Here is a 23995-nt window from a genome sequence, read left to right as displayed (position 1 = left end):
GTCATTCTCTCATTATTCTGGCATTCAGCAAACAGTAATTTTAGTAATCCTAATTGAGGTAAAATCTTTATATCGTATATGTAAACTTCTGGTTTCAACTGTATGTATGTATGTGTATATATATATATATATATATATATATATATATATATATATATATATATATATATATATTATATAAAAAAATTGTTATTATATTAACCCGAACCTTCACTGTGATTATTCTGCTGCCTTTAAATAAATATAACAATTTGATGTTGTGGACATTATTGATCGTGAGGTCATGTGACTGCTCCCTGTGCTCTGATTGACTCCTGAGGATCAGCTGACCAGACTTTGGCCTCTGGTCCACAGTTAGGTCTGGATCATCATGGACTTGGTTTTACTGGTTCTACTGGGACTCTCCCCGGTCTGGTCTGCGTCAGGTTAGTCCTGGGTTGGTCCTGGTTTAGTCCCGGTTTAGTCCCGGTTTAGTCCCGTTTAGTCCAGGTTTACTCTTGGTTTTGTTCAGGTTTATTCCAGGTTTAGTCACTTCTGGACTCTCTTTGGTCTTAGTCTTCCTGGACGCAGAGCAGGCTCACCGGGTGCTCAGGTCTGGTCCTAACTTGGTGTGGTCTATCAGAGGCTCAGGTCCTGGTCCAGACCGTGGTCCAAACCCCAGTCCTGGTTCTGGTCCAGCTCGTGTCCGGTCTCGCAGGGCTAACACGGGGTGGCTGGAGGAACTGCAGAAAGGAGACCTGAGACGAGAGTGTGTGGAGGAGCTGTGCAGCTACGAGGAGGCCAGAGAGGTGTTTGAGCACACAGAGACTACTGTGAGTGCTTCTGCTACTACTACTACCACTACTACTACTACTACTATAACTATAACTATAACTACTACTATAACTCCTGCTGCCAGAAAAGTGTTTAGGCACTCAGAGACTACCATGAGTAGATATACTGCAAATACTAGGCTACTACTACTATTACTACAACAACTATAGAGGTGTTTGAGCACAGCGAGACTACTTTGAGTATGTATACTGCAAATACTACTAACACTACTACTGCCAGGAAGGCATACTACTGATACTACTTATAACTGCATAAAACTGAAACTCTGATTCCTTATGTTTAGTCCTCACTCTGGGCACCAGCAGGAGGCCGGTCCCTAAAGTCCTCAGAGTGTGAGATGGTTCATGTGGCTCTAACATGTGGGAGATGTTCTTTGGTGCTGGTCCATGGAGAGACTTGTTCACACAGAGCTGCTTTAAAGTCTATTCTCTGAGCCACAGGAGCCAGAGACCTGAGCACAGGACACATGTGTGAAGTACTTCCTGGTTGTAATCAGGACCCAAGCAGCAGTGTTCTGGATGTACTGCAGCTGTCTTAACGCTCGTTTGGAGAGGCCAGTGAGCAGGACGTTACAGTAGTCTAACCTACTGGAGACAAATGCATAGATAAGTCTCTCCAAGTGGTTTTGACAGTATACCTTTAATTTTCGCAATGTCTTTTAGATGGTAAAAAGCTGTAGATGTGATGTGTCTGTTAAAGTTCAAGTCTGAGTCCATTATTACCCCTAGATTTCTAGCCTGATTTGAAGATTTTAGAGACAGAGACTGGAGGTGACTGCTGACACTTTCTCTATTTTTCTGTGGGCCAAAGACTATGACTTTAGTCTTTTCTGAGTTTAGCTGGAGAAAGTTGTTTTGCATCCACACAATGATCTGTTCGATGCAGTGAATCCACTGGTCCATATTCACCTGCTGCAGTGAGACATAGATCTGAGTGTCATCTGCAGAGTTGTGGTAGGACACATTATTGCTGCGTATTAACTGGCCTAACGGCAGCATGTAGATATTGAACAACAGGGGTCTCAGGAATGACCCCTGGGGTCAGGGCCATGTGATCTTCCTGTCTTCTAGACAGGACTTGAACCAGTTTAGTGCTGTACCAGAGATGCCCACCCAGTCCTCTAGTCTCTGTAATCCTGAATCCTATGATCCACAGTGTCAAAGGCAGCACTCAGATCTAACAGGATCAACACTGAGACTTTGCCTGCATCAGTGTTCAGGTGGATGTTATTTGTCACCTTGATAAGAGCAGGCTCAGTGCTGTGGTGGGGTCTAAAACCTGACTGAAAAACATCAAAGGAGTTGTTCATTTGGAGAAAGTTAATAAGCTGTTGGTCAGCAACTTTTTGAAGGATTTTGCCTAAAACGGCAGATTTGAGATTGGTTGGTAATTGTTCAATATCATGGCATCAAGACTGCTCTTCTTTAAGAGAGGCTTGATAACCGCAGTTTTCAAAGCCCTTGGGAATGTTCCAGATTGAAGTTACATATTAACTATGCAAACGAGTGGTGATAGCAAACTGTTGAGCATAGACATTAGAAATCTAGTGTGTAACACATCGAGACAGAATGTAGATGAACTCAGACTGGTGACAATCTCTTGGACAGTTACAGGTGGGGCAGTTACAGGTGCAAAGTGAGTCATCTCTAAGTGTCTAGGTGGGTGCTGGGTTGTTATTTGCATTGTGGAATTGATGCCATTTCTAATGCCCTGAACCTTGTCATTAAAGATTACTTCAACTCATTGTACTTAGATGTGGAAATGAGTTCTAATGGCAGTGGAGCTGTGGGATTTGTTAATCTGTTTACTGTTGCAAACAGGACCCGAGAGGTGAGGTAGAGGTGAGCTGTGGTTCGCTGGAGAGGAGCAGGAGGAGTTTGAGATGTGGTCCTGCTCATGAATCTTAGTTAATCATATTAACTTCATGTAAACTAAATTTCTCTGATTGGACAGTTTAGGTGTGCTTCTATTAATCAGTCTACATGGTGTAACTGCAGATGTAGCTGCATCACAGGGCCTCAGACTGATATTACCTTTATCATGACTGTACGCCCCTGTGTGTCCTAGCTCTTGATGATAACAGCTATGGCAGAAGGCAGGTGAGGGCAAGCAGGGGGGTATTTGGGTAAGGGACCAGTTGAGGGCTGAGTCTATAATGTTTTATATACAGTCTATAAGGTTTTATATTTAATCTATAAGGTTTTATATGTCCTGGTTGAGTCCTAGTTTATTCTTTGTTTAGTCCTGGTTTAGTCATGGTTTTGTCCTGGATTAGTCATGACTTAGTTGTGACTTAGTCTTGGTTTAGTCCTGATATCGTCCTGACTTAGTCCGGGTTTAGTCCTGGTTCAGTCTTGGTTTAGTCCTGGTTTAGTCCTGACTTAGTCCTGGTTTAGTTCTGGTTTAGTCCTGGTTTAGTCCTGGTTCAGTATTGGTTTAGTCCTGACTTAGTCCTGGTTTAGTCCTGGTTCAGTCTTAGTTCAGTCACGGGTTAGTCCTGGTTAAGTCTTGATTCAGTCTTGGTTTAGTCCTGACTTAGTCCTGGCTTTAGTCCTGGTTTAGTCCTGAGTCAGTCCCGAGTCAGTCCTTAGTTCAGTCTTGGTTCTAACTTGTCTTTTGTTTCAGAATGAGTTCTGGAAAACATATCGAGGTAAGAGTTTTTGTGTTTGTACTGAGCGTGCTCTATAGTGGTGCATGCTGGGTAACACAGTCCTCTCATCTCTACAGTCCAGGACCGCTGCTTGTCTGGACCCTGTCAGAATGGAGGCACCTGTCTGGACCTGGGGCAGGGCTTCACCTGTCTGTGCCCCCCTGACTTCTCTGGGCTCAACTGCCAACTGGGTACAGAATACACCACAACACCTGTCCACATATGTCTACACCTGTCTACACCTGACCACACCTGACCCATAACTGACCCAGACCTTACCAAACCTCACCTGTTCAACCACAGACCCTAACCCAGACCTCACCTGTTCAACAAGACACTAACCCAGACCTTGCCCGTTCAACCAGACTTTAACCCAGAAATTAACCAGTCTAACCCAGAGTCTAACATCAGGATTCCTCTGAACTCACCTGGCAACTTGGAACACCACAACACCTGCTCACACCTAACCAGACCTCACCTGTCACCCACAGACCTCACCTGCCACCCACTGACCTCACCTGTCTCAGACCTCACCTGTCACCCACAGACCCACAACTGTCACCCACAGACCTCATCTGCGACCCACAGAGCCTCACCTGTCACTGACCCTTACATGTCACCAATCCTCACCTGTCACAGACCTCACCTGCCACCCACAGCCCTCACCTGTCACAGACACCAACTGCCACCCACAGACTTCACTCAGACCAGTCCACATAAACTCAGCCAGATTTGAACCAGCAACTGCTTACGCTGCCTCATGTATCCCTGGGCCCGGTGGATTCTGGGAGCTGTAGTGTGCCCCGTGCATTCTGGGAGCTGTAGTCTTCCCCAGTGCTTTCTGTGAGCTATAGTGTCTCCGTTACAGATGACCGCGCGGCTCGACGGCGCTGCTTGGTTGAGAACGGAGGATGTGAGCACTTCTGTGAAGAGCAGAAGGCGGGGCCTAAGTGCAGCTGTGCACACGGATATCACCTGGATCGGAACCAGATGAACTGCATCAGCTCAGGTACCAAGACAGGAGGAGAGAGGAAAGGAGGAAAGAGAAGAGGAGGAGAAAGGAGAGGAGGAGAGAGGGAGGAGAAGAGGAGGAAAGAAGAGGAGGAGAGGGAAGAGAGAGAGGAGAGGAAGAGAGAGAGAAGAGGAGGAGAGAGAGGAGAAAAGAGAGAGAAAGGAGGAGAGAGGAGGAGGAGACAGGTGAGGAGGAGAGAGGTTTAGCCCTGGTTTAGCCCTGATTTAGTCTTGGTTCAGTCCTGGTCCAGTCTTTGTTTAATCTTGCCCTGGTTTAGTCCTGGTTTAGTCCTGGTTCAGTCCTGGTTCAGTTCTGGTCTAGTCCCGGTCTAGTCCTGGTTCAGTCCTGGTCTAGTCCTGGTCTAGTCCTGGTCTAGTTCCGGTCTAGTCCTGGTTTAGTCCTGGTTTAGTCCTGATTCAGTCCCGGTCTAGTCCCGGTCTAGTCCCAGGCTAGTCCTGGGCTAGTCCTGGTTTAGTCCTTGTTCAGTCCTGGTCTAGTCCTGGGCTAGCCTTGGTTCAGTCCTGGCTTAGTCCTGGTCTAGTCCTAGTCTTGTTTCAGAACCCATCGCCTGTGGGATGGTTCCAGTTCTTCAGGGCAGATCTATTCCTTCTCTGGACCCTAGAGGCAGGATCGTAGGCGGGTCCGAGTGTCCTCGAGGAGAGTGTCCCTGGACGGTAAGACCCATACTTAGTCCTGGTCCAGACTCTGTTCTGGCCCTATTTCAGACCTGGTTCAGACTAGGGCTGCATGATTTGGAAAAAATATCGAATTGTGATTTTTCTGATATCAATATAGATTTGAGATTAAAATTTTAATAATATGATTCTGTTCAAACATTCACATTTTAAACATGTCCAGAAGAACTGACAAAAAGACTGAAATCTGAAATGAGAAAATGAACAATCACATTTCAGAACATGTTTGTACAGATCTAGAACTATTGAGCAGCTTTTATGCACAATAAGACACATGAAGACACAGGGAGGGCCTCTGACACACAGGAACATTCCAGAACACATTTAACACAAGAGATTTTATTTGTGGAGGAAATATTTTAAAAGTGCAGACTTTTCAATTAGATTGTAATTAATCTTGCAACCGTAGTCCAGACTTGTTTCAAACATGGTTCAGATCTGGTTCAGACCCTATTCTGGTCCAGGTCCTGCTCCTGTACAAAAAACGGCCGTTCTGTGGTGGGGTCTTTTTGAGTCCGGACTGGATCCTGACTGCAGCCCACTGCCTGGAAGACATTGAGCAGCGCCATCTGGAGGTTGTCGCCGGTATGTCACACGCCCAATACAACAGGGTTAGAGCCAGATTTAGTCATGGTTTAGTCCAGATTTAGTCTTGAATTAGTCCTGATTTAATCCTGATTTAGCCCTGATTTAGTTCTGGTTCTGACCTTGTTCTGATCTGGTTTAGTTCTGGTTTAGTTCTGGTTTAGTTCTAGTTTAGTCCTGGTTTAGTCCTAGTTCTGACCTGGTTCTGACCTGGTTTAGACCCTGGTTTAAACTCTGATTTAGTCCCTGGTTTAGTCCTGGTTTAGACCTTGATTTAGTCCTGGTTTAGTCCTGGTTTAGACCTGGTTTAGTCCTGGTTTAGTCCTGGTTTAAACCAAGGTTAGGCCTGGTTTAGACCCCGATTTAGTCCTTCTGATCCTGTTCTGATCCTGTTCTGGTTCTGTTTCAGGGGAGCATGACGTGGAGCTATCGGAGGGCTCGGAGCAGAGGGTTCAGGTATCGGCACTTCACGTGCATGAGCACTATGAGCCGAGCACGGCAGATAATGACATTGCCCTGCTGCGGGTGGCCACGCCCCTCGCTGTGACATCATATGCAGTGCCCGTGTGCCTCCCCACAAGCGCACACGCACACATACAACTCCAAAGCAAGAGCACGCACCTGGTCAGCGGCTGGGGGCGCGTGCACGAGGCTGGACCTACCTCCCGGGTCCTCAAGAGACTACAGGTGAGATTTGATCTCGGCCAGAGACCAGACCAAAGCCTAGGTACAGACCAGAGACCAGGGCTAGACCAAGACTAAACCAGGTTTAGACTAGGGACCAGACCAGAGACCGTATCCAGACCAGAGACCAGGTTCAGACCAGAGACCATACCAAAGTACCTGGTTGCAGCAGTAGTAGCAGTAGCTGTAGTTGTAGTTATATTTGTAGTAGTTGTAGCAGCAGCAGTAGTAGCAATAGCAGCAGTAGTAGTAATATTAGCAGCAGCAGCAGCAACAGTAGTAGCTGCAGCAGTAGTAGTAGTAGTAGTAACAGTATTGTGTCTGTGCCTCAGGTGCCTCTGGTCCGCACTCAGACCTGCCAGGACCAGACCGGTCTGGTTCTAACCCGGAACATGATGTGTGCTGGGTTTTTGGGGGGGCAGCAGGACTCGTGTAAGGGTGACTCAGGGGGGCCCCTGGTGGCCCGCTTCAGAGAGACCTGGTTCCTGACGGGGGTCGTGTCCTGGGGGCGGGGCTGTGCCAGACCGGGTCAGTACGGTATCTACACACGCGTCGCCAACTACCTGGATTGGATCAGAACCAGGACTGGACTGGGACCAGGGGGAGACCAGAGCAGTGAACTGGATCAAGACCAGAACAGTGAACTGGGTCAAAACCAGAGCACAGTTGAACCACATCAAAACCAGATTATGACCACAGCTGAACCGGGTCAAGATCAGAACAGTGAACTGGGTCTAAACCAGACCACAGCTGAACCAGGTCAAAACAGGACCATGATCATAGCTGAACTGGTTCAAGACCAGAAGAGTAAGCCGGGCCTAAACCAGACCACAGCTAAACCAGTTCAAGACCAGACCACAGCTAAACCGGTTCAAGACCAGACCACAGCTAAACCGGTTCAAGACCAGGCCACAGCTGAACCGGGTGGAGACTAGACCACAACAGAACCGGACTGGGTTACAGCTGGACCAGAACCAGGACTAGACCCAGAACCAGCTTTAAGAGAGGCAGTGGATTGGGAGTGACCTGAGCCTACGTCTAAATAATGTGAAATGATGATTACTGTCCCTCAGTTTATTTATTTAATCTAAACATAAACAAATTATACTCTCATACTAAAGAAAATAAAAGTTCATATATGTTCATTTTTTCTTTTTGCTCTTGATAAAGTTGTTTTTTATTTGGTCCTGTTTTTTTCTCATAAATCCACATATGTTTGCACTGTTGTAGGTCAGTGGCCCTGTGGGGGTCGGGTTGGGAGATAGAAATTTAAAATGATCACACTATTTAATCCATTTAAATTGAATCAATATATGCTTGACTCCTTAAACTAATCACTTTAATAATATTATTATTATTATTATTATTATTATTATTATTATTATTATTATTATTATTATTATTATTATTATTATTATTATTAATAGATTTAAGACAATGTGAAAAAACATGAGCTTTAACCAAAAACAGGGCCAGAGTGTGTTTGACCAGCCTCTGATTGGATCGTTGACCTGACACTCTCTCACCTGATTGGCCAATGCAGAGGTCCTGGCTCCTGGACTCTGAGTTAGACCCAGGACTCACTTCAGAGCTGCAACATGTCTCCTACGAAGATCTGTGCGGTCCAAGGTCTGCTCCGAGGTCTAGGCCAGGTCCCAGGTCCAATCCTGGTCTTGGTTCTTGTCTTGGTCTCTCTGGGGTCTTTCTCTAGTGCTGCAGGTCAGTCCCTTTAAATTTGTCATGGACTAAACCAAGACTAAAAATCTTACTTAGGGACTAGACCAGACATGGACAAACTATGGCCCAGGGGCCACACATGGCCCTTTGGGTTTATTAATCCGGCCCGCTGAACATGACCAAATTATATTAAAATAGTTAAGGGTAAACCTTGTTCAAAGTTTTTCTGCTGTGTTTATTTAACTGAATTTTTTATAAATAAATTATTAATTAATGCATTTGGAAAACAATTTGTACAATGAGCCTTGCATATTCATACTTTGCTACATGTTACAGGCCAAATCTCTAATGTCATATATACATATAAATATCCTGGCCCGCCCCTCTGTCAAACTTTAGAACACATTGTGACCCGTGTGTCAAAAAGTTTGCCCACCCCTGGACTAGACCAGGACTAATCCAGGAGACTAGAACAGGACTAATCCAGGACACTAGACCAGAATTAACCCAGGACACTAGACCAGGACTAATCCAGGACACTAGACCAGGACACTAGACCAGGATTAACCCAGGATTAACCCAGGAGACTAGACCAGGACTAACCCAGGAGATTAGACCAGAACTAATCCCGGACACTAGACCAGGACTAATCCAGGACACTAAACCGGGACTAACCCAGGAGACTAGACTATGACTAATCCAGGATGCTAAACCAGGAATAAAGGCTGAAAAACATTAAAAGCGGAGTTATTCTGAAGCAATGTAAGTAGATTAACAGTTGAAACCAGAAGTTTACATACACTATATAAAAATTACACTTTTTTTTCTCACTGACATGAAATCAGACAAAACTTTTTTTTTTACCTCAATTAGGATTACCAAAATTATTTCTATTTGCTAAATACCAGAATAATGAGAGACAGTTTTTCATTTCTTCAAAGTCAGAGTTGTACATACAGTAAATTACTATGACTTTAAACATTGTGGGAAAACCCAGATGATGATGTCATATCTTTGGAAGCTTCTGATTGGTTTATTGACAACATTTGAGTTAATTATAGACAGACCTGGCGATGTATTTGCAGACCTGAAACGCATTGCTTCTTTGTGTAACATCATGGGAAAGTCAAAAGAAATCAGACAAGATATCAGGAAGAGAACTGTGGACTTGTACAAGTCTGGTTCATCCTTGGTGCAGTTTCCAGATGCCTGAAGTATAAACACCATGGGAATGTCCAGACATCACACCACTCAGGAAGGAGATGGTTCTGTGTCCCAGAGATGAACGTGCTTTTGTTCCAAATGTGAATATCAACCCAAGAACAAAAGCAAAAGAGCTTGTGGAGATGCTGCTGAAGCTGGTGAGAGTGTGTCATTATTCACAGTGAAACGAGGACTGTACCGACAAGGGCTGAATGACCACTCTGTTAGAAAGAAAACATTACTCCAAAAGAAACATAAAAAGCCAGATTGCAGTTTGCAAATGCACACAGGGACAAACACCTTCATTTTTGGAGACATGTCCTGTGGTCCAACCAAACTAAAACTGAACTGTTTGGCCATAATGAGCATCGTTACATTTGGAGGAAAAAGGGGTAAGTTTGCCAAGCCTGAGAACACCATCCTAACTGTGAAATATGGGAGTTACAGCATCATGTTGTGGGGTTGTTTTGTTGCAGGAGGGACTGGTGCATTTCACAAAATAGATTGCATCATGAAGAAAGAACATGCTCAAGCAACACCTCAAGACATCAGCCTGGAAGTTAAAGCTTGGGTGCAAATGGGGCTTCCAAATTGACAATGACCCAGAGTATACTGGGTCATTGCCACTTTGTCGCCAAACTGGTGACAAAGTGGCTTAAGGATAACAAAGTCAATGTTTTGGAGTGGCCATTGCGAAGCCCTCATCTCAATCCTATTGAAAATTTATGGGCACACTAGAAAAGGAATGTGTGAGTAAGACGGCCACAAACTTGGCTCAGTTACACCAGTTCTGTCCAGAGGAATCAGCCAAAAATGAACTATTATGAGAAGCTTGTGGAAGGATATCCAAAAATGTTTCACCGAAGTCACACTGTTTAAAGGCAATGGAACCAAATATTAGTGAAATGTATGTAAACATCTGACTTTCTGGCATTTAGTGAATAAAAATAATTTTGGTAAGACTAATTGACCTAAAACAGGAAAAGTTTAGTCAGACAATGAAAAAATATATATTTATATAGTGTACATAAACTTCTTGTTTCAACTGTATGTTTAAACAGTAAGGTCAGAGGTCATAGGTCATATTTTAAACACACCCATGAGTATTCACATCTGACAGACTGAAGTCTGAACTTTAAACTAATCTTAAGAATCTCATATTTTCAGCACACATCTGTACAGGTATGAACTTTAGGGTTAGCAACTTTTACACAGAATAAGACCCCATTGAGAAACCAGTTGCAGTCTTTGCAGTTGGTTAATTGTTTAAATGACCATTTAAACTGCTACTTGATTGGGATTAATATTGTAGATGAAAGTAAATTTAAATCAGGACTAAAGCAAGACTAAAGCAGGACTAAACCAGGATTAAAACAGAACTAGACAAGGACTAAACTAAGGCTAAAGTAGGATTAAAGTGGGAGTAAAGCAGGACTAAGGCAGGACTAAACCAGGATTAAAACAGAACTAGACCAGGTCTAAACTAAGGCTAAAGTAGGATTAAAGTGGGAGTAAAGCAGGACTAAGGCAGGACTAAACCAGGATTAAGGTAGTACTAGTCCAGGTCTAACCCTCTCTGTGCCCCAGTGTTCATAGACCCCTCTGAGGCTCACTCGGTTCTGGTACGGTCCAAACGGGCCAACAGTGGGTTCCTGGAAGAGCTGAAACAGGGGAACTTGGAGCGAGAGTGTGTGGAGGAGATCTGCGACTACGAGGAGGCGCGAGAAGTGTTCGAGGACGACACCAAGACTGTGAGAACTACAGGACTAAACCAGGACTAAACCAGGACTAAACCAGAACTAAACCAGAACTAAATCAGGACTAAACCAGGACCAAATCATGACCAGACTAAGACTAAATCAGGAATAAATCAGGACTAAACCAGGACTAAACCAGAACTAAATCAGGACTAAACCAGGGCTAAACCAGGACTAAACCGTGACTAAACCAAGACTCTGTCCTGCATTGCACAATATACAAACACAATATACACACAGAGAAATCAGGACTAAACCAGGACTAAACCAGAACTAGAACTGAACTAAACCAGGACTAAACCAGAAGTAAACCAGAACTAAACCATGACTAAACCAGGACTAGACCAGAACTAAACCAGGACTAAACTGTAAGTAAGCCACGACCCTATCCTGCATTGCACAATAAACAAACACAATATACACACAGGGAAGTCAGGACTAAACCAGGTTTAAACTAAGACTAAACCAGGACTAAACCAGGTCTAAAAGTCTTTTGGTTCTTTTCAGAGGGAGTTCTGGAAGACCTACACTCGTAAGTATCTCAAACATCTGCTTGTGATTTAACTCCAATCTCCAAACTGACCAATCAGAGCCGCCGACACAGGAGGGGTCACACAGGGGTCACACAAAGGTCAAGAGAGGTTACCAGCATGACCAAACATGAAAGTGTGAAGACAATAAAACTAACAGCAGAGAGCTGAGCCTCATTTCTGTTTTTCTGTTTTGAACCACAACCAAAAGTGAGGTTAAGGTTAGAGTACACTAGACAGTTTTAAAGTAGCGCGGCCATACCACCATAAGAACTCCTGATACCACCTTAAGAGTGCCTACTACGTTAAGAGTGCCTGATACCAGCTTAAGAACGTCTCATACCATCTTAAGAATGTCTGATCTGGTTTGACCTCTGAAGATAAGCACCCACAAACAGTGAATGAATAATGTAAAGTACACAGTGTAACTGTATGTACCTGTGAATATTAGTGTATACTTGTGTACGATTGTGTATGTTTGTGTATATTTGCGTATATTTCTGTACATTTGTGTATACTTATGTATACTTGCATATACCTGTGTATATGTGTGTATTTTTGTGTATGCTTGCATATACTTGCGTATACTTGTGTACATTTGCATATACTTGCCTATATATACACAAGTATACACAAGTATACCTGTGTGTCTGATCCAGGAGCCGACCCCTGTAATATTAACCCTTGTCAGAACAATGGCACCTGTCACCGCATCGGGGCATCCTACTCCTGCCTGTGTACGGAGGGCTTCGAGGGACGACACTGTCAGACCGGTACTACCAAAATACTACTATTACTACTAACCCTGATACATGTACTACAATAGCCCTTTGTCAGATCAGTACTAATGATTATGCTACTACTACTATTACTGCTGCAACTGCAAGACTGAAGTAGCTTTAGGGTTATCACAATATTTGATTTATCTCTACAGTTTGTAGTGGAGGTTTTACTATGTTACTCTTGCAGTGTTTGAGGACTCTGAAGTGCCTGTTTTGTATAGCATACTGTGCTGTACTATGCTGTACTGTACTGTATTATATTGTATTGTACTGTAATATTTACGTGCAGTGTTTGAGGACTCTCTGAAATGCCTGTTCCAAAATGGCCGTTGTGAGCACTTCTGTGACGGCTCCGGAGCCAAACGGCGCTGCTCCTGTTTAGATGGATACATGCTTGGAGAGGACGACCGCAGCTGTGTGGCTCAAGGTAAGACCAGGCCTAAACCAGGACTAAACAAGGACTAAAACAGGTCTAAATTGGGAATAAAGTGGGTCTAAACCAGGATTAAACCAGAACTAAACTGAGACTAAGCTGGGACTAAAGCAGGTCTAAACCAAGCCTACACCACGTCTAAAGTAGCACTATATCAGGACTAAAGTGAGACCAAAGCAGTATTAAAGTAGGTGTAAACCAGGTCTAAAGCAGATCTAAGCCAGGACTAAAGTAGGTCCAAATCAGGACTGACCCTGAGCAGGTCGAGACCAGAATCTAAATCGGTTTATATGTTTTAGTGGAGTTCCCGTGTGGGCAGTTGGCCCCAGAACCTGAGCTGAACCAGACCCAGGGACCACAGACCAGACTTGTGGGGTCCAACCAATGTCCAAAAGGGGCATGTCCCTGGCAGGTGTGTCACATGACCTCATTTACATATGTATTATTACGTCGTTCTAAGAGACCCTCCCCTCTCTGTGCTAGGTGCTGCTGGAGTTGAACCAGATGCCTCATTGCGGGGGGGTGCTTATCAGACCAGACTGGATCCTGACTGCAGCTCACTGTGTATCGGACCTACCCCCCCATAACCTGTCTGTGGTTGCAGGTAACACCCTAACCCCATAACCACAAAACTCAAACCCCATAACCCTAGGCAGGTGACCAGAATCTCCCTGTGTTACTGAGACCTGGTTTGGTTCTGTTTTAGGGGTCTCGGACCTAGAGTCTTGGTCGGGTTCTGAGCAGAGGGTCTTGGTACGGTCTGTGGCGCTGGCTCCTGAGTACAGCTGGGTGTCTGGGCACAGAGACCTGGCTCTGGTCCAGTTAGACCAGGCCCTGGTTCTGGGCCGAAATGTGGTCCCAATCTGTCTACCAAATTTGGACCTGACCGAGAAAGAACTGGTCCAGATCCGGTACCACACGGTCTCAGGCTGGGGCCAGAGGACCAGCGGAGGAAATAAGAACTACAACTCCCAAAGTGCACCTGGAGGCCCACACATGAGGAGAATGGAAGTGCCCATTATTCAGGTACTACTGTACTAGGTACTACAGTACAAGTACTGCAGAGTACTGTATAGTCTAGTGTACTGCTACAAACTGTAGATTTTCTAACTTTCTGTTGGTTAAATCAATTCACATGTTCAGTCCTAAGAGGCAACTGCTGTTGTGATTTCTTTACAAAAATAAATTGAATTGAATTATGTTTTGACGTGTGTGGCTCCACACAGCTACCTGTGCTTAGCAACACCCCCTATGGGCTCTCTGTGTATGGTATGGTATGGTATGGTATGCTTTTATTTGAAACAGGGACAGTGCACGACATTACATTGACCTTAAAAAACAGGAAAGATGTCTGGTGCCAGGTTATAGCATAAATACTAATTTCCACCTGTAGTCCCTGGACAGGCTGATGTTTAATAAAAATAAGTTTGGTGTAGATGGATGAGAAACCCGTAAATCTATGATACATATATCAAATACAACACATCTCACATCCAAATATGACATTTCTAAAAACATTCAACTCACACACACACTTCCATACCAAATTATTCACACACACAAACACTGAGTGTTTATGCAAACTCAATAACAATCAGATTTCACATTTATATTTTATATATATTTCTATTTCTCTTGTCTCCACAGCGCCCCTTGTGTGCCCAAAGGTCCGGGCTGAACCTGACCGATCACATGATTTGTGCTGGGTACCTGAGCGGGCGCCAGGACAGTTGCCGCGGTGATGACGGCAGTCCTTTGATCACAGAGTTTGGCTCCACCCACTTCCTGTTGGGCGTGGCGGGCTGGGGGAGGGGCTGTGCCGAGCCAGGGTTCTACGGCGTCTACACAAACGTGGCACACTTCATCGAGTGGATCCACAAGACCTTGCAAGACCAAGGTCTGGACCAGAAACAAGACAAGAAGCCAACTGCACCAGGGCTGGAGCAGAGGCACATGTAGGACCAGAGTCTAGACCAGTATCTAAACCAAGACCCAGCCACGAGACCCTTCACAGGACCCTGCCCCCAGCGCAGGACCAGAAGATTTACAACAGAAGGATAACCTTATTATAATTATTATTTTCACTGTTGTATCATATTTAAATAAATAATAAAGAAGAGTGTCCTGATCTAATATGTCCACATGGGGTCGCCACACACTGTCTCATACAGGAACGACATCACTGTTTTAGGGAGGGGGCATGGAGGTCATCTGAAGTAAAACCTGGGTCTGATCACTGAAGGGACTAGTCTATATGAAGAGTCCTAGAGTTAGTGTTGGTTCAGTTTAGAGTGTGTTTCAAGTTCTGGTTTTACACCAGTCTAAATTAGTCCAGTTTTAGACCTGTTTCGGACCTTAAACTGTTTTAGTCCGGGTTCAGACCTAGTTCAGGACCTGGTCTGGGTCAGTGAACTCTGGGACAAAGACCTCTGCAGCCTACCCATCATACACTATTCACCAAAGGAAAGAGAGGAGAAAAGGAGCTAGGACACAAGGTGGTAGGAGACAGGGTGAGGAGACGAGAAACCAGGAGGCGGGGGAGGAGAGGAAATGAGGAGCTAGGAGGCGGAGGAGGAAATGAGGAGCTAGGAGGCAGGGGAGGAGAGGAAGCGAGTGTGCGAGGAGAGAGTGAAAGTCATGCTGCGGATCTTCGGACTTCTGCTGCTCCTGGACCTGGTCTGGACTCACGGTAAAACCTGGACTATAACCAAACCTGGTTTAGACCTGGTTTTGACCTGGTTTAGACATTTCATTGGTTCTTGAGACCTTGTCTAGAGCGGGTGTCAGTTTTGGTCTAGACTTTAGTTTTTTGATCCATTTGAAGTGAACTACAAACTGAACTATTTAGTCCCAGTTTATTCCTGGTTTAGAACCTGTTCTACCTCTGTTCAGCTTATGTGCAGACTTATTTTGGACCCAGTGTACACCTAGAAGTTAAGTCCTGTATTAGTCCTGTGTTAGTCCTGGTTTAGTCCTGGTTTCTGGCCAAATTTAATAATTTCATAGCCACATTCTTCCCGTTTACATAGGGTCAAGTCTGGGCCCATGTTCATAGGAAAGTCCTGGTTCAGGAATGCTAAGTCTTCAGGTGCTCAGTGTTTTGAGTGATGTTGTGATCCTAGTTCTTCTTCTGCTCTAACTCAGGTCTAGGTCTGGGTCCAGGTCCAGGACCAGTCTTCATGTCTCGGCAGCAGGCTCAGCAGGTCCTGGTCCGGAGCAGGAGAGCTAACTCGTTCCTGGAGGAGATGAAGAAAGGAAATATGGAGAGGGAGTGCGTGGAGGAACGCTGTGACTACGAAGAGGCCCGGGAAATCTTTGAGGATGTCCAGAAAACTGTGAGTCCAAGACCACCTGGTCTAGACTGGATTTGACATGGTTTAGATCCAGTCTAGACCTGGACCATAGAGATAGCTGCCACTGAGAGATATTACACTGTGCTTCTGTTTCAGAACGAGTTTTGGGCCAAATACGTTGGTAAGACTCACTTTTATCTCAACAATTTGGATTGTAATGGTTTTAATACATTATAGTCCAGTCCTAATCCAGTTCTGATTCTGGTCCAGATGGAGATGCCTGTGAATCCAATCCGTGTATGCACCAGGGTGTATGCAAAGACACCGTTGGGGGCTTCGACTGTTTCTGCAAAATTGGATTTCAAGGAGCCAGCTGTGAGATAGGTACAAGACCGGGACTAAACCAGGATTGAACCAGGACTAGACCACGTCTAATACGAAGACTAAACCAGGAGTAAGCCAGGACTAGATAAGGTCTAAACCAGAACTTCTTGTGGTCTGTTGCAGTGATCCCAGAGCTGTGTGAAAACAAAAATGGTGGCTGTGAGCACTTCTGTGATGTGGAGGCCGGCAGTGTCGTGTGCTCGTGTGCAGACGGATACTTCCTGTCAGATGACCAGCAGTCATGTGACTCCAACGGTCAGTCCGGTCATATATATGGATACAGATTTAGATATAGACATAGATAAACAGTATAGACAGATGTAGACCCAGTAGAGAATATACAGATTTAACTGAGCTGTGTGGACAGAAATAGTAGTAGCAGTAGTTATAGTAGTATATAGAGTGGGTCTGACAGAGCTGTGTCTCTTTGGGTTCAGAGCCTTTCAGATGTGGAGCCGTCATCACAGACCACACCAGGACAGTCTTCAGGTATGACCGAAACCAAAGCCTGAACCTGAACCAGACCCAAGACCAGACTCAAGACTGGGCCGAGACCTGGTCCAACGAGACCCACACAAATTCCTCTGGACATAACATAACTGGCACAGTGCACAGTCCAATCCACACCCTGGACTCGGCTGAGGACGCCTTCTCCTCACAGTCCCACCGGGAGCAAGCCCACCTGGTGCCTAGTGTAGACCATGGTCTAGACTTGGACCAGGGTCACCGGGGTCTAGACTTTGGCCCAGAGAATCCAGACCTAAATCCAGACCAGGTCCAGGAGGAGCTGGTCACATCTCAGATGGCCTCCTGGACTCGGATCGTTAACGGAGAGGACTGTCCCCCAGGAGAGTGTCCCTGGCAGGTACTGAACCAGAACTAAAACAGGACTGAATCAGAACTAAAACAGGACTGAATCAGAACTAAAACAGGACTGAACCAGAACTAAAACAGGACTGAACCAGAATTAAATCAGAACTAAACCAGGACTGTCAAGATAACAAGAATACAACAGGACAAAACCTGGTTTACATCAGACCAATCAGGACTATTTTGGTCTAAAACATACAATCCCAGGCCTAGACTAGGCTGGGCTTGGTGTGGTTCTGATTCTGGTGTATTCCAGGCCCTGCTGCTGAATGAAGAGCACAGAGGCTTTTGTGGAGGAACCATTTTGAATGACTACATCATTCTGACTGCTGCCCACTGCATGAACCAATCACGGCACATCTACGTGGTCCTGGGTAAGCCCAACTTCACAGTCAAAGGCTTTCAAGTTCAATTCCTGAGTCTCAGATCTGGAGAAGGGTCCCGCTAGGTACTCCTGACCAGGATCCTGGCTCAGATCTGGTCCTCTACTCCTGACAGGTCATTTCTCTTGTATATGAGGTATAACTCTTTTGTTGGGATTACTCCGGTTTAGTTTCATTACTCTGTGGAGTTCTTCTCAGGTTCAGAGTTTTTGTATCTTAAGTGAGGTTTTGCCTTCAGTTCTTGTATTGCTTGCTGATCTTGTCCTCAGGTGAGTTCGACACACAGGTGAAACACGGGAATGAAGCGGTGCACCAGGTGGAGAAGGTCCTGCTCCATCACAAGTACAGACCAGACACATACCACAATGACATCGCCCTCATCAAACTCAAGACTCATATCACCTTCTCTAGATACATCATTCCAGCCTGTCTGCCCACCAAGGACTTTGCAGAGAAGGTACTAAGGACTCCACCAGGACTGGACCAGAACTGGACCAGGACTAGACCAGGACTGGACCAGAACTAGACCAGGACTGGACCAAGGCAGAACCACAACCAGCTGGAATTGCAACCCAGGTCTAACCCCAATCTAACCCCAGTCTCTGGTCTAACCCCGATCTAATCCTAGTCTAACCCAAGTCTGTGGTCTAACTCGTGTCACCTTGGTCTAACTCAGGTTTAACCCTGGTCTAACCCAGGTCTCTAGTCTAACTCAGGTCTAACCCTGTGCAGGTGCTGATGCGCGAGCCTGATGGTCTGGTCTCAGGTTTTGGTCGCTTGGGTGAGTTCTCGCGGCCGTCGTCCATCTTGCAGAGGTTGGCGATGCCGTACGTGGATCGGGCGAAATGCATGGAGTCCACACAGTTCCGGATCTCAGGGCGGATGTTCTGTGCTGGCTATGAAACAGGTGGGAAGGACGCGTGCCAGGGTGACTCTGGCGGGCCTCACGTCACTCGCTTCAGTGGGACTTATTTTATCACGGGCATCGTATCCTGGGGCGAAGGCTGTGCACGCCGTGGCAAATTTGGAGTCTACACACAGGTCTCCAAATACATTCCTTGGATACGGGATGGCATCCAGGTCTTAGTCCCACAGAGAGAAGACCAAAGCCAGGACCAGCCCAAAAGAAGGAAGAGGGGACCACCACCAAACCAGGTCAGAGACAGGAGGGGAGGGCACCTGACACACAGGGATGTAGTAAATGAGTTGCTAATTTGATTTTGAACAGGGTTTTGTACCAGATGAAGATCTACTGCAGACCAAATGGACTGGACCAGAACCACAACAGAACCAAGAGCGACCAAGAAGCTTCCAGGTCTTATATCTGTAACCAAGTACCAGGACTAGACCAGGACTGGACCAGGACTAAACTAAGACTGAACTGATACCACAGTCTCGATCAGGGCCTTTTGGGTCTGCAGCACTTTTTTAAATCACTGTTTTTGTTTGAAATAAAGTTCTTTTCAAATTCTGACTCCTCCATTTTGTCTCATCTGGCAGCCATTTTGACTGTTTCCTGTTGAAGTCTTCTTAGTGTGGTGCAATACTGGAATTTCCCACTGTGGGACTAATAAAGGCATATCTTATGTTATATCTTCAACTTAAAAAGACAAAGTGTATTTATTGTGATTGAGGCAAGCGCTTCTAAATGACTCGTGAAGCAACTCTGGGTTTTTAGCGTTAACCATGACTCTACGGTTTACAGAACTTAACAAACACAAAATATCGATGTTTCAGTTTGTTTTTGTCCAGTTCAAAGTCCATTTGAGCCAGACTCTGCTGATCTCTGCTCCACGGACAAACACACGTGTTTACAAATGAACAGTCTGAATGCTTGACAGAACATAATAAGCCATGTACAGTAAAATATTTTAAACAGCAAAGATGCTCTTGACATGATCAGTAGAAAGAAACAACCCTAACCCATAGCCCAAAGCAAAGAATTAAATAAGAAAGGAGGCAGGTCTTATGTGATTGACAGGTGGTGGGTCTTGTATGACTGACAGTGGTGGGCGGATCTTGTGTGATTGACAGTTGTGGGCAGGTCTTGAGTGACTGAGAGTGGTGGGGGGTTCTTGTGTGACTGACAGTGGTGGGTGGGTCTTGTGTGATTGACAGTTGTGGGCGGGTCTTGTGAGACTGACATTGGTGGGCGGGTGTTGTGCGACCAACAGTGGTGGGTGGATCTTCTGTGATTAACAGTCACGGGCGGATGTTGTGACACTTGTGGGCGGGTCTTGTGTGATTGACAGTCATGAGCGGATGTTATGACACTTGTGGGCGGGTCTTGTGTGATTGACAGCTGAGGCGTCATGGCGCAGAGGAGCAGGTCCACTTGGGTCTCGCAGGTCCACTTGAGTCTTCTGATCATACTGAGTTTTCTTCATGTTTTTGGACAGCACCAAGGTAAGAGTCATTTCAGGAGACATGTTAGAGAATATGTTATTACATATTCCTCTTCAGTTGAGTGTAAAGCAGGAGTAGAGGCCTAAGCCTATAGCCAGAAGAGGGAGAGCACTGCACCGGACTGTGTAACTATGACTATGTAAACAAAAGAGAGCTGTGTGATTGGCTGCTCGGCACTGGCACAGCCTTCAGTAGTATCAGGAGTGGTTTGCACTCACCTGTCAGCAGAAAGGCCCTAGGGTAGATTCAAAGACTGACCACTACAGGGTTAGGATAAGAGTCACTGAAGGATCCCTTTGTTGTGGTCAGGTTCTGGCCCATTCCTGAGGTCCAAAAGGGCCAACTCATTCCTCCTGGAGGAGGTTCTACAGGGGAACCTGGAGAGGGAGTGTATGGAGGAGATGTGCAGCTACGAGGAAGCCAGGGAGGTGTTTGAGGACTACCAACAAACGGTAAAAATCACATTTAACCATGAACAGTGTCCCAAACAACCAGGTCTAACTGAACCAAACCTGAACCAGGCAGTGTTCTGGGCCAAGTACTATGACGGGGACCAGTGTGAGTCTGCTCCCTGTGCCAACGGAGGAAACTGCAGCGACCTGATGGGTGGGTTCTACTGCACATGCCCCACCCCCTTCTACGGAGAGACCTGTGAGCTGGGACCAGCATCCAGACCTAAGACTGCACTGATCCCAGAACTGAGCAAGGATGCAGTACCACAGTTTAAAGGTAGGTAAACCAGGACTATTTTAGTCCAGGCTCAAAGCCTCTTCCTCCAGTCTCATGTGAATGAGTCTTATTTTGTCCTTGTGGCTCCAATCAGGACTAAACCAGGACTAAATCAGGACTAAACCAGGGTCACACATGTGACTCATTCAAGACGAAAAGATCTAAACTGATGCAGGTCCTGGTTGAATCCTGGTTTAGTCCCGGTTTAATCCTGGTTCTGATCCAGACTTTGCAGAGTGTCCGACCCATGGGCCGTCCTCGTGTGAGCAGCTGTGCACAGCCTCAGAGTTCAGATTCACCTGCTCCTGTTTACCGGGATTTAAACTACAGGCCGATGGACGCACCTGCGAGCCAGAGGGTACCACGAATACTGTTACTACTACAGCTACTACTACTGCTACTAGTACTACTATTACTTCCAATGCTACTGTTACAACTACTGCTACTGGGGCTGCTACTGCTATTTCTACCACTACTACTACTGCTGCTGCTGCTACTATTACTTCTAGTACTACTACCAATACTACTACCAATACTACTGCTGCTAGTAGTACTGCTACTGCTAATACTACTACTATTACTACTATTACTACCCCTAGTATTACAACTGCTTGTACTTGTACTGCTACTGCTACTTCTACTGCTACAACCAGTACTACTGCTAGTAGTACTACTACTACTCCTACTATACTACTATTACTACTAGTTTTTCTGCTACTATTACTGCTACTACTGGTGCTAGTACTACTTATACTACTGTGATGAACACTCTAACCCTGTACTTGTGTGTGCCTCAGTGGAGTTCCCGTGTGGGCAGATCCCCGACCAGCTTCAGTCCAACTCCTCAGACTCTCTCTGCACCAATCAGCACTGTCCCTGGCAGGTAAGTCCCGCCCTCCTAGTCCTGGTTCAGACCTGGCTCCATTCTGGCTCAGTGATGGTCTAGTGCTGGTTTAGACCTGGTTCAGTTCTGGTCTAGTCCAGGCTCAGTCTGGGTTCAGTCCTGGTTCAGTCCTGTTTCAGACCTGGATCAGTCTGGGCTCAGTCCTGGTCTAGTCCTGGCTCAGTCCTGGTCCAGTCCTGGCTCAGTCCTGTTCTAGTCCTGGTTCTTGTCTCCGTAGGTGTCTGTGTTAAACTGGAGGGGGGTGGAGCTTTGTAAAGGTGCCCTGCTTGGACTCATGTCCATCCTGACCTCTGCTCACTGTCTGCAGTCTCACCTGGGACCAGACCTGGATCCAACCCAGATCTACATCCGCTTCAGTGAGTTCTGGGAGAATCCTGGGTTAGACCAGAGAAAGACCTGGGTCAGACGTTGTTTTTTTGTACAGTTTAGATCTGTTTGCTGTTAAATCTGATATAAACTAGTTTGAGACTTTATTTAGTTCTACCTATTATTGGGTTCAGTCCTGATTTAGACCCTGGCTCGCCCGTGTACTTATTCAGTCATGGTTTAGTCCAGGTATATTCCTTGTTCAAATCTAGTTTAGTCCTGGTTAAACCCTGCTTTAGCTCTAGTTTTAACCTGGTTCAGACCTGGTTTAGTCCTTGTTTAGACCTGGTTTAGTGCTGGTTAAGACCTGGTTAAGACCTGGTTTAGCTCTGGTTTTCCTGTACTTCCGCAGGTGGGCAGCAGAGGGCATTCCAGGTGCGTTCTGTGGAGGTGCACGAACGATTCTCATTGGCTCACGACTATGACCTTGCCCTGCTGCAGATGCCCCGCCCCCTTCACATGAGCTCCACCCTCTTTCACCTTTGCATCCCTGCCCACCGCGACCATGCCGAGAAAGTCTTGATGCATGATGGGAAGGCACTGCTTGTGGGTGGGTACGGATCTGGTGCCAGACCTGTATCACTGGAGGAGTGCAGAGACAAGAACCTCAGCCACGGCCTAACCAACAAGATGTTCTGTCTGGAAACTAGGACTAACCCAGAGCTGGGACAGGACTGGACCAGGGACCAGACCAGGGACCAGACCAGGGACCAGACCAGGGACCAGACCAGGGACCAGACCAGGGACCAGACCAGAGACCAGACCAGGGACCAGACCAGGGATCAGAACAGAGGCCGGACCAGGGACCAGAACAGAGACCAGACCAGAGACCAGAACAGAGACCGGGCTATAGACCAAACCAGAGACCGGACCAGAGACCAGGATCACGCCTCAGATCAGGGCCAGAGAAGGCCTGAGCATAGCAGAGGAGCTGAGAAGGAAAGGCCAAAAAGGGAAACTGAAGAGAGACAAAATGGAAGAAGATATGAGGCACTAGATGTCCGCCCGAGGATCCTAATTGAACAGCACCAAACTGATCCAGACTTGGGCCAAACGAGGATCAGAGCCAGGGATCAGAATCCAGACCCACAGAAAGAAAAAGGGCCAAAGAACAAGGAAACTGACGTCAGAGGAGAAACAGCAGACCAACAGGACCAAGCTGATACAAAACTGAACAGGGAAATGACAAACCAGACTGAAACCGGACAGGACCACGACAAACTGAAAGTCCATCAACATCCCCCAGGACTAAACCAAACCCCCCCCAGACTAAACCACGACCACCCCGGACTAAACCAGGACCCTCATGACCATCCAAAACCAACTCAAATCAGACTAAACCAGGACAAACAGGAAAGCCATCCCCAGCAGAACCTAAACGAACCAGACCAGAATCATCAGAACTCAGCAGGTCTGACCCGGGACCGGTCCAGGGTCCAGGGTTTGCTCCAGGGGAGCCCCGTGGTCAGTGTGGACCGGGGGACAGCGTATCTGGTGGGGCTGCTGACCTCCACGGTGCCAAGGGGGTCCTCTCCTGAAGGGGGCAGCACTCACATCCTGGTCCTCACCAAGCTGTCACGTCACATGACCTGGCTCCAGCAGCGTCTGGGTCGCATGACTCCGCAGGTTGCAGGGGTTCCTCAGCCCTGACTGGACGATGACACGGTGTCCAGAGGCTCTGATTGGACAAAAATGTATGTTAATTAAAGCATTTGTCTTTGTTAAACCGGGAATGTCAAAAATGGTTTGGCTTTATTTGTGTCTGCTGTGATGTTGTTCTTATTAATTATATTTCTATTAAAATGTAACGTATTTTAA

The 23995-nt window shown here is 46.2% G+C and overlaps 2 protein-coding genes across 2 annotated transcripts; both read left to right on the top strand.

Annotated features, from left to right (window-relative positions):
- The first annotated feature begins 294 nt into the window (after positions 1-294).
- LOC117381722 (uncharacterized) lies at positions 295-19102 on the top strand. Its single transcript, XM_055228750.1, has 29 exons — positions 295-425; positions 556-812; positions 3460-3484; positions 3562-3675; positions 4353-4493; positions 5055-5170; positions 5656-5776; positions 6186-6463; positions 6793-7384; positions 7691-7713; positions 8050-8179; positions 10928-11091; positions 11605-11629; positions 12287-12400; positions 12699-12836; positions 13142-13254; positions 13326-13446; positions 13549-13868; positions 14490-14797; positions 15431-15531; positions 15987-16177; positions 16292-16316; positions 16406-16519; positions 16643-16774; positions 16957-17384; positions 17646-17763; positions 18042-18229; positions 18505-18927; positions 19001-19102. Exons 1-29 carry the CDS (start codon positions 371-373, stop codon positions 19100-19102), a joined length of 4977 nt encoding a protein of 1658 aa, XP_055084725.1. The 5' UTR covers positions 295-370.
- Positions 19103-20063: 961 nt separating this feature from the next.
- Positions 20064-23995, top strand: LOC129456779 (uncharacterized). Its single transcript, XM_055226462.1, has 7 exons — positions 20064-20178; positions 20488-20630; positions 20700-20907; positions 21134-21265; positions 21705-21790; positions 22029-22167; positions 22530-23995. The coding sequence occupies exons 1-7, from the start codon at positions 20085-20087 to the stop codon at positions 23825-23827; spliced, it is 2100 nt and encodes a 699-aa protein (XP_055082437.1). The 5' UTR covers positions 20064-20084; the 3' UTR covers positions 23828-23995.

This window comes from Periophthalmus magnuspinnatus, chromosome 2, assembly GCF_009829125.3.
Source record: "Periophthalmus magnuspinnatus isolate fPerMag1 chromosome 2, fPerMag1.2.pri, whole genome shotgun sequence".
Taxonomy (NCBI): Eukaryota; Metazoa; Chordata; class Actinopteri; order Gobiiformes; family Gobiidae; genus Periophthalmus; species Periophthalmus magnuspinnatus.
The sequence above is the reverse complement of the archived record's forward strand: the minus strand, read 5'-3'. Positions and strand labels throughout refer to the sequence as shown.

Excerpts from the sequence above, each read along its gene's own strand:
- LOC117381722 (XM_055228750.1), top strand. The coding sequence starts at position 371 with ATGGACTTGGTTTTACTGGTTCTACTGGGACTCTCCCCGGTCTGGTCT. Across the intron at positions 11,092-11,604 it reads TCGAGGACGACACCAAGACT|AGGGAGTTCTGGAAGACCTA; the intron begins GTGAGAACTACA and ends GGTTCTTTTCAG. Across the intron at positions 14,798-15,430 it reads GGGCTGGAGCAGAGGCACAT|GGAGGCAGGGGAGGAGAGGA; the intron begins GTAGGACCAGAG and ends AATGAGGAGCTA.
- LOC129456779 (XM_055226462.1), top strand. The coding sequence starts at position 20,085 with ATGGCGCAGAGGAGCAGGTCCACTTGGGTCTCGCAGGTCCACTTGAGT. Across the intron at positions 20,179-20,487 it reads TGTTTTTGGACAGCACCAAG|GTTCTGGCCCATTCCTGAGG; the intron begins GTAAGAGTCATT and ends TGTTGTGGTCAG. Across the intron at positions 20,631-20,699 it reads TTGAGGACTACCAACAAACG|GCAGTGTTCTGGGCCAAGTA; the intron begins GTAAAAATCACA and ends AACCTGAACCAG.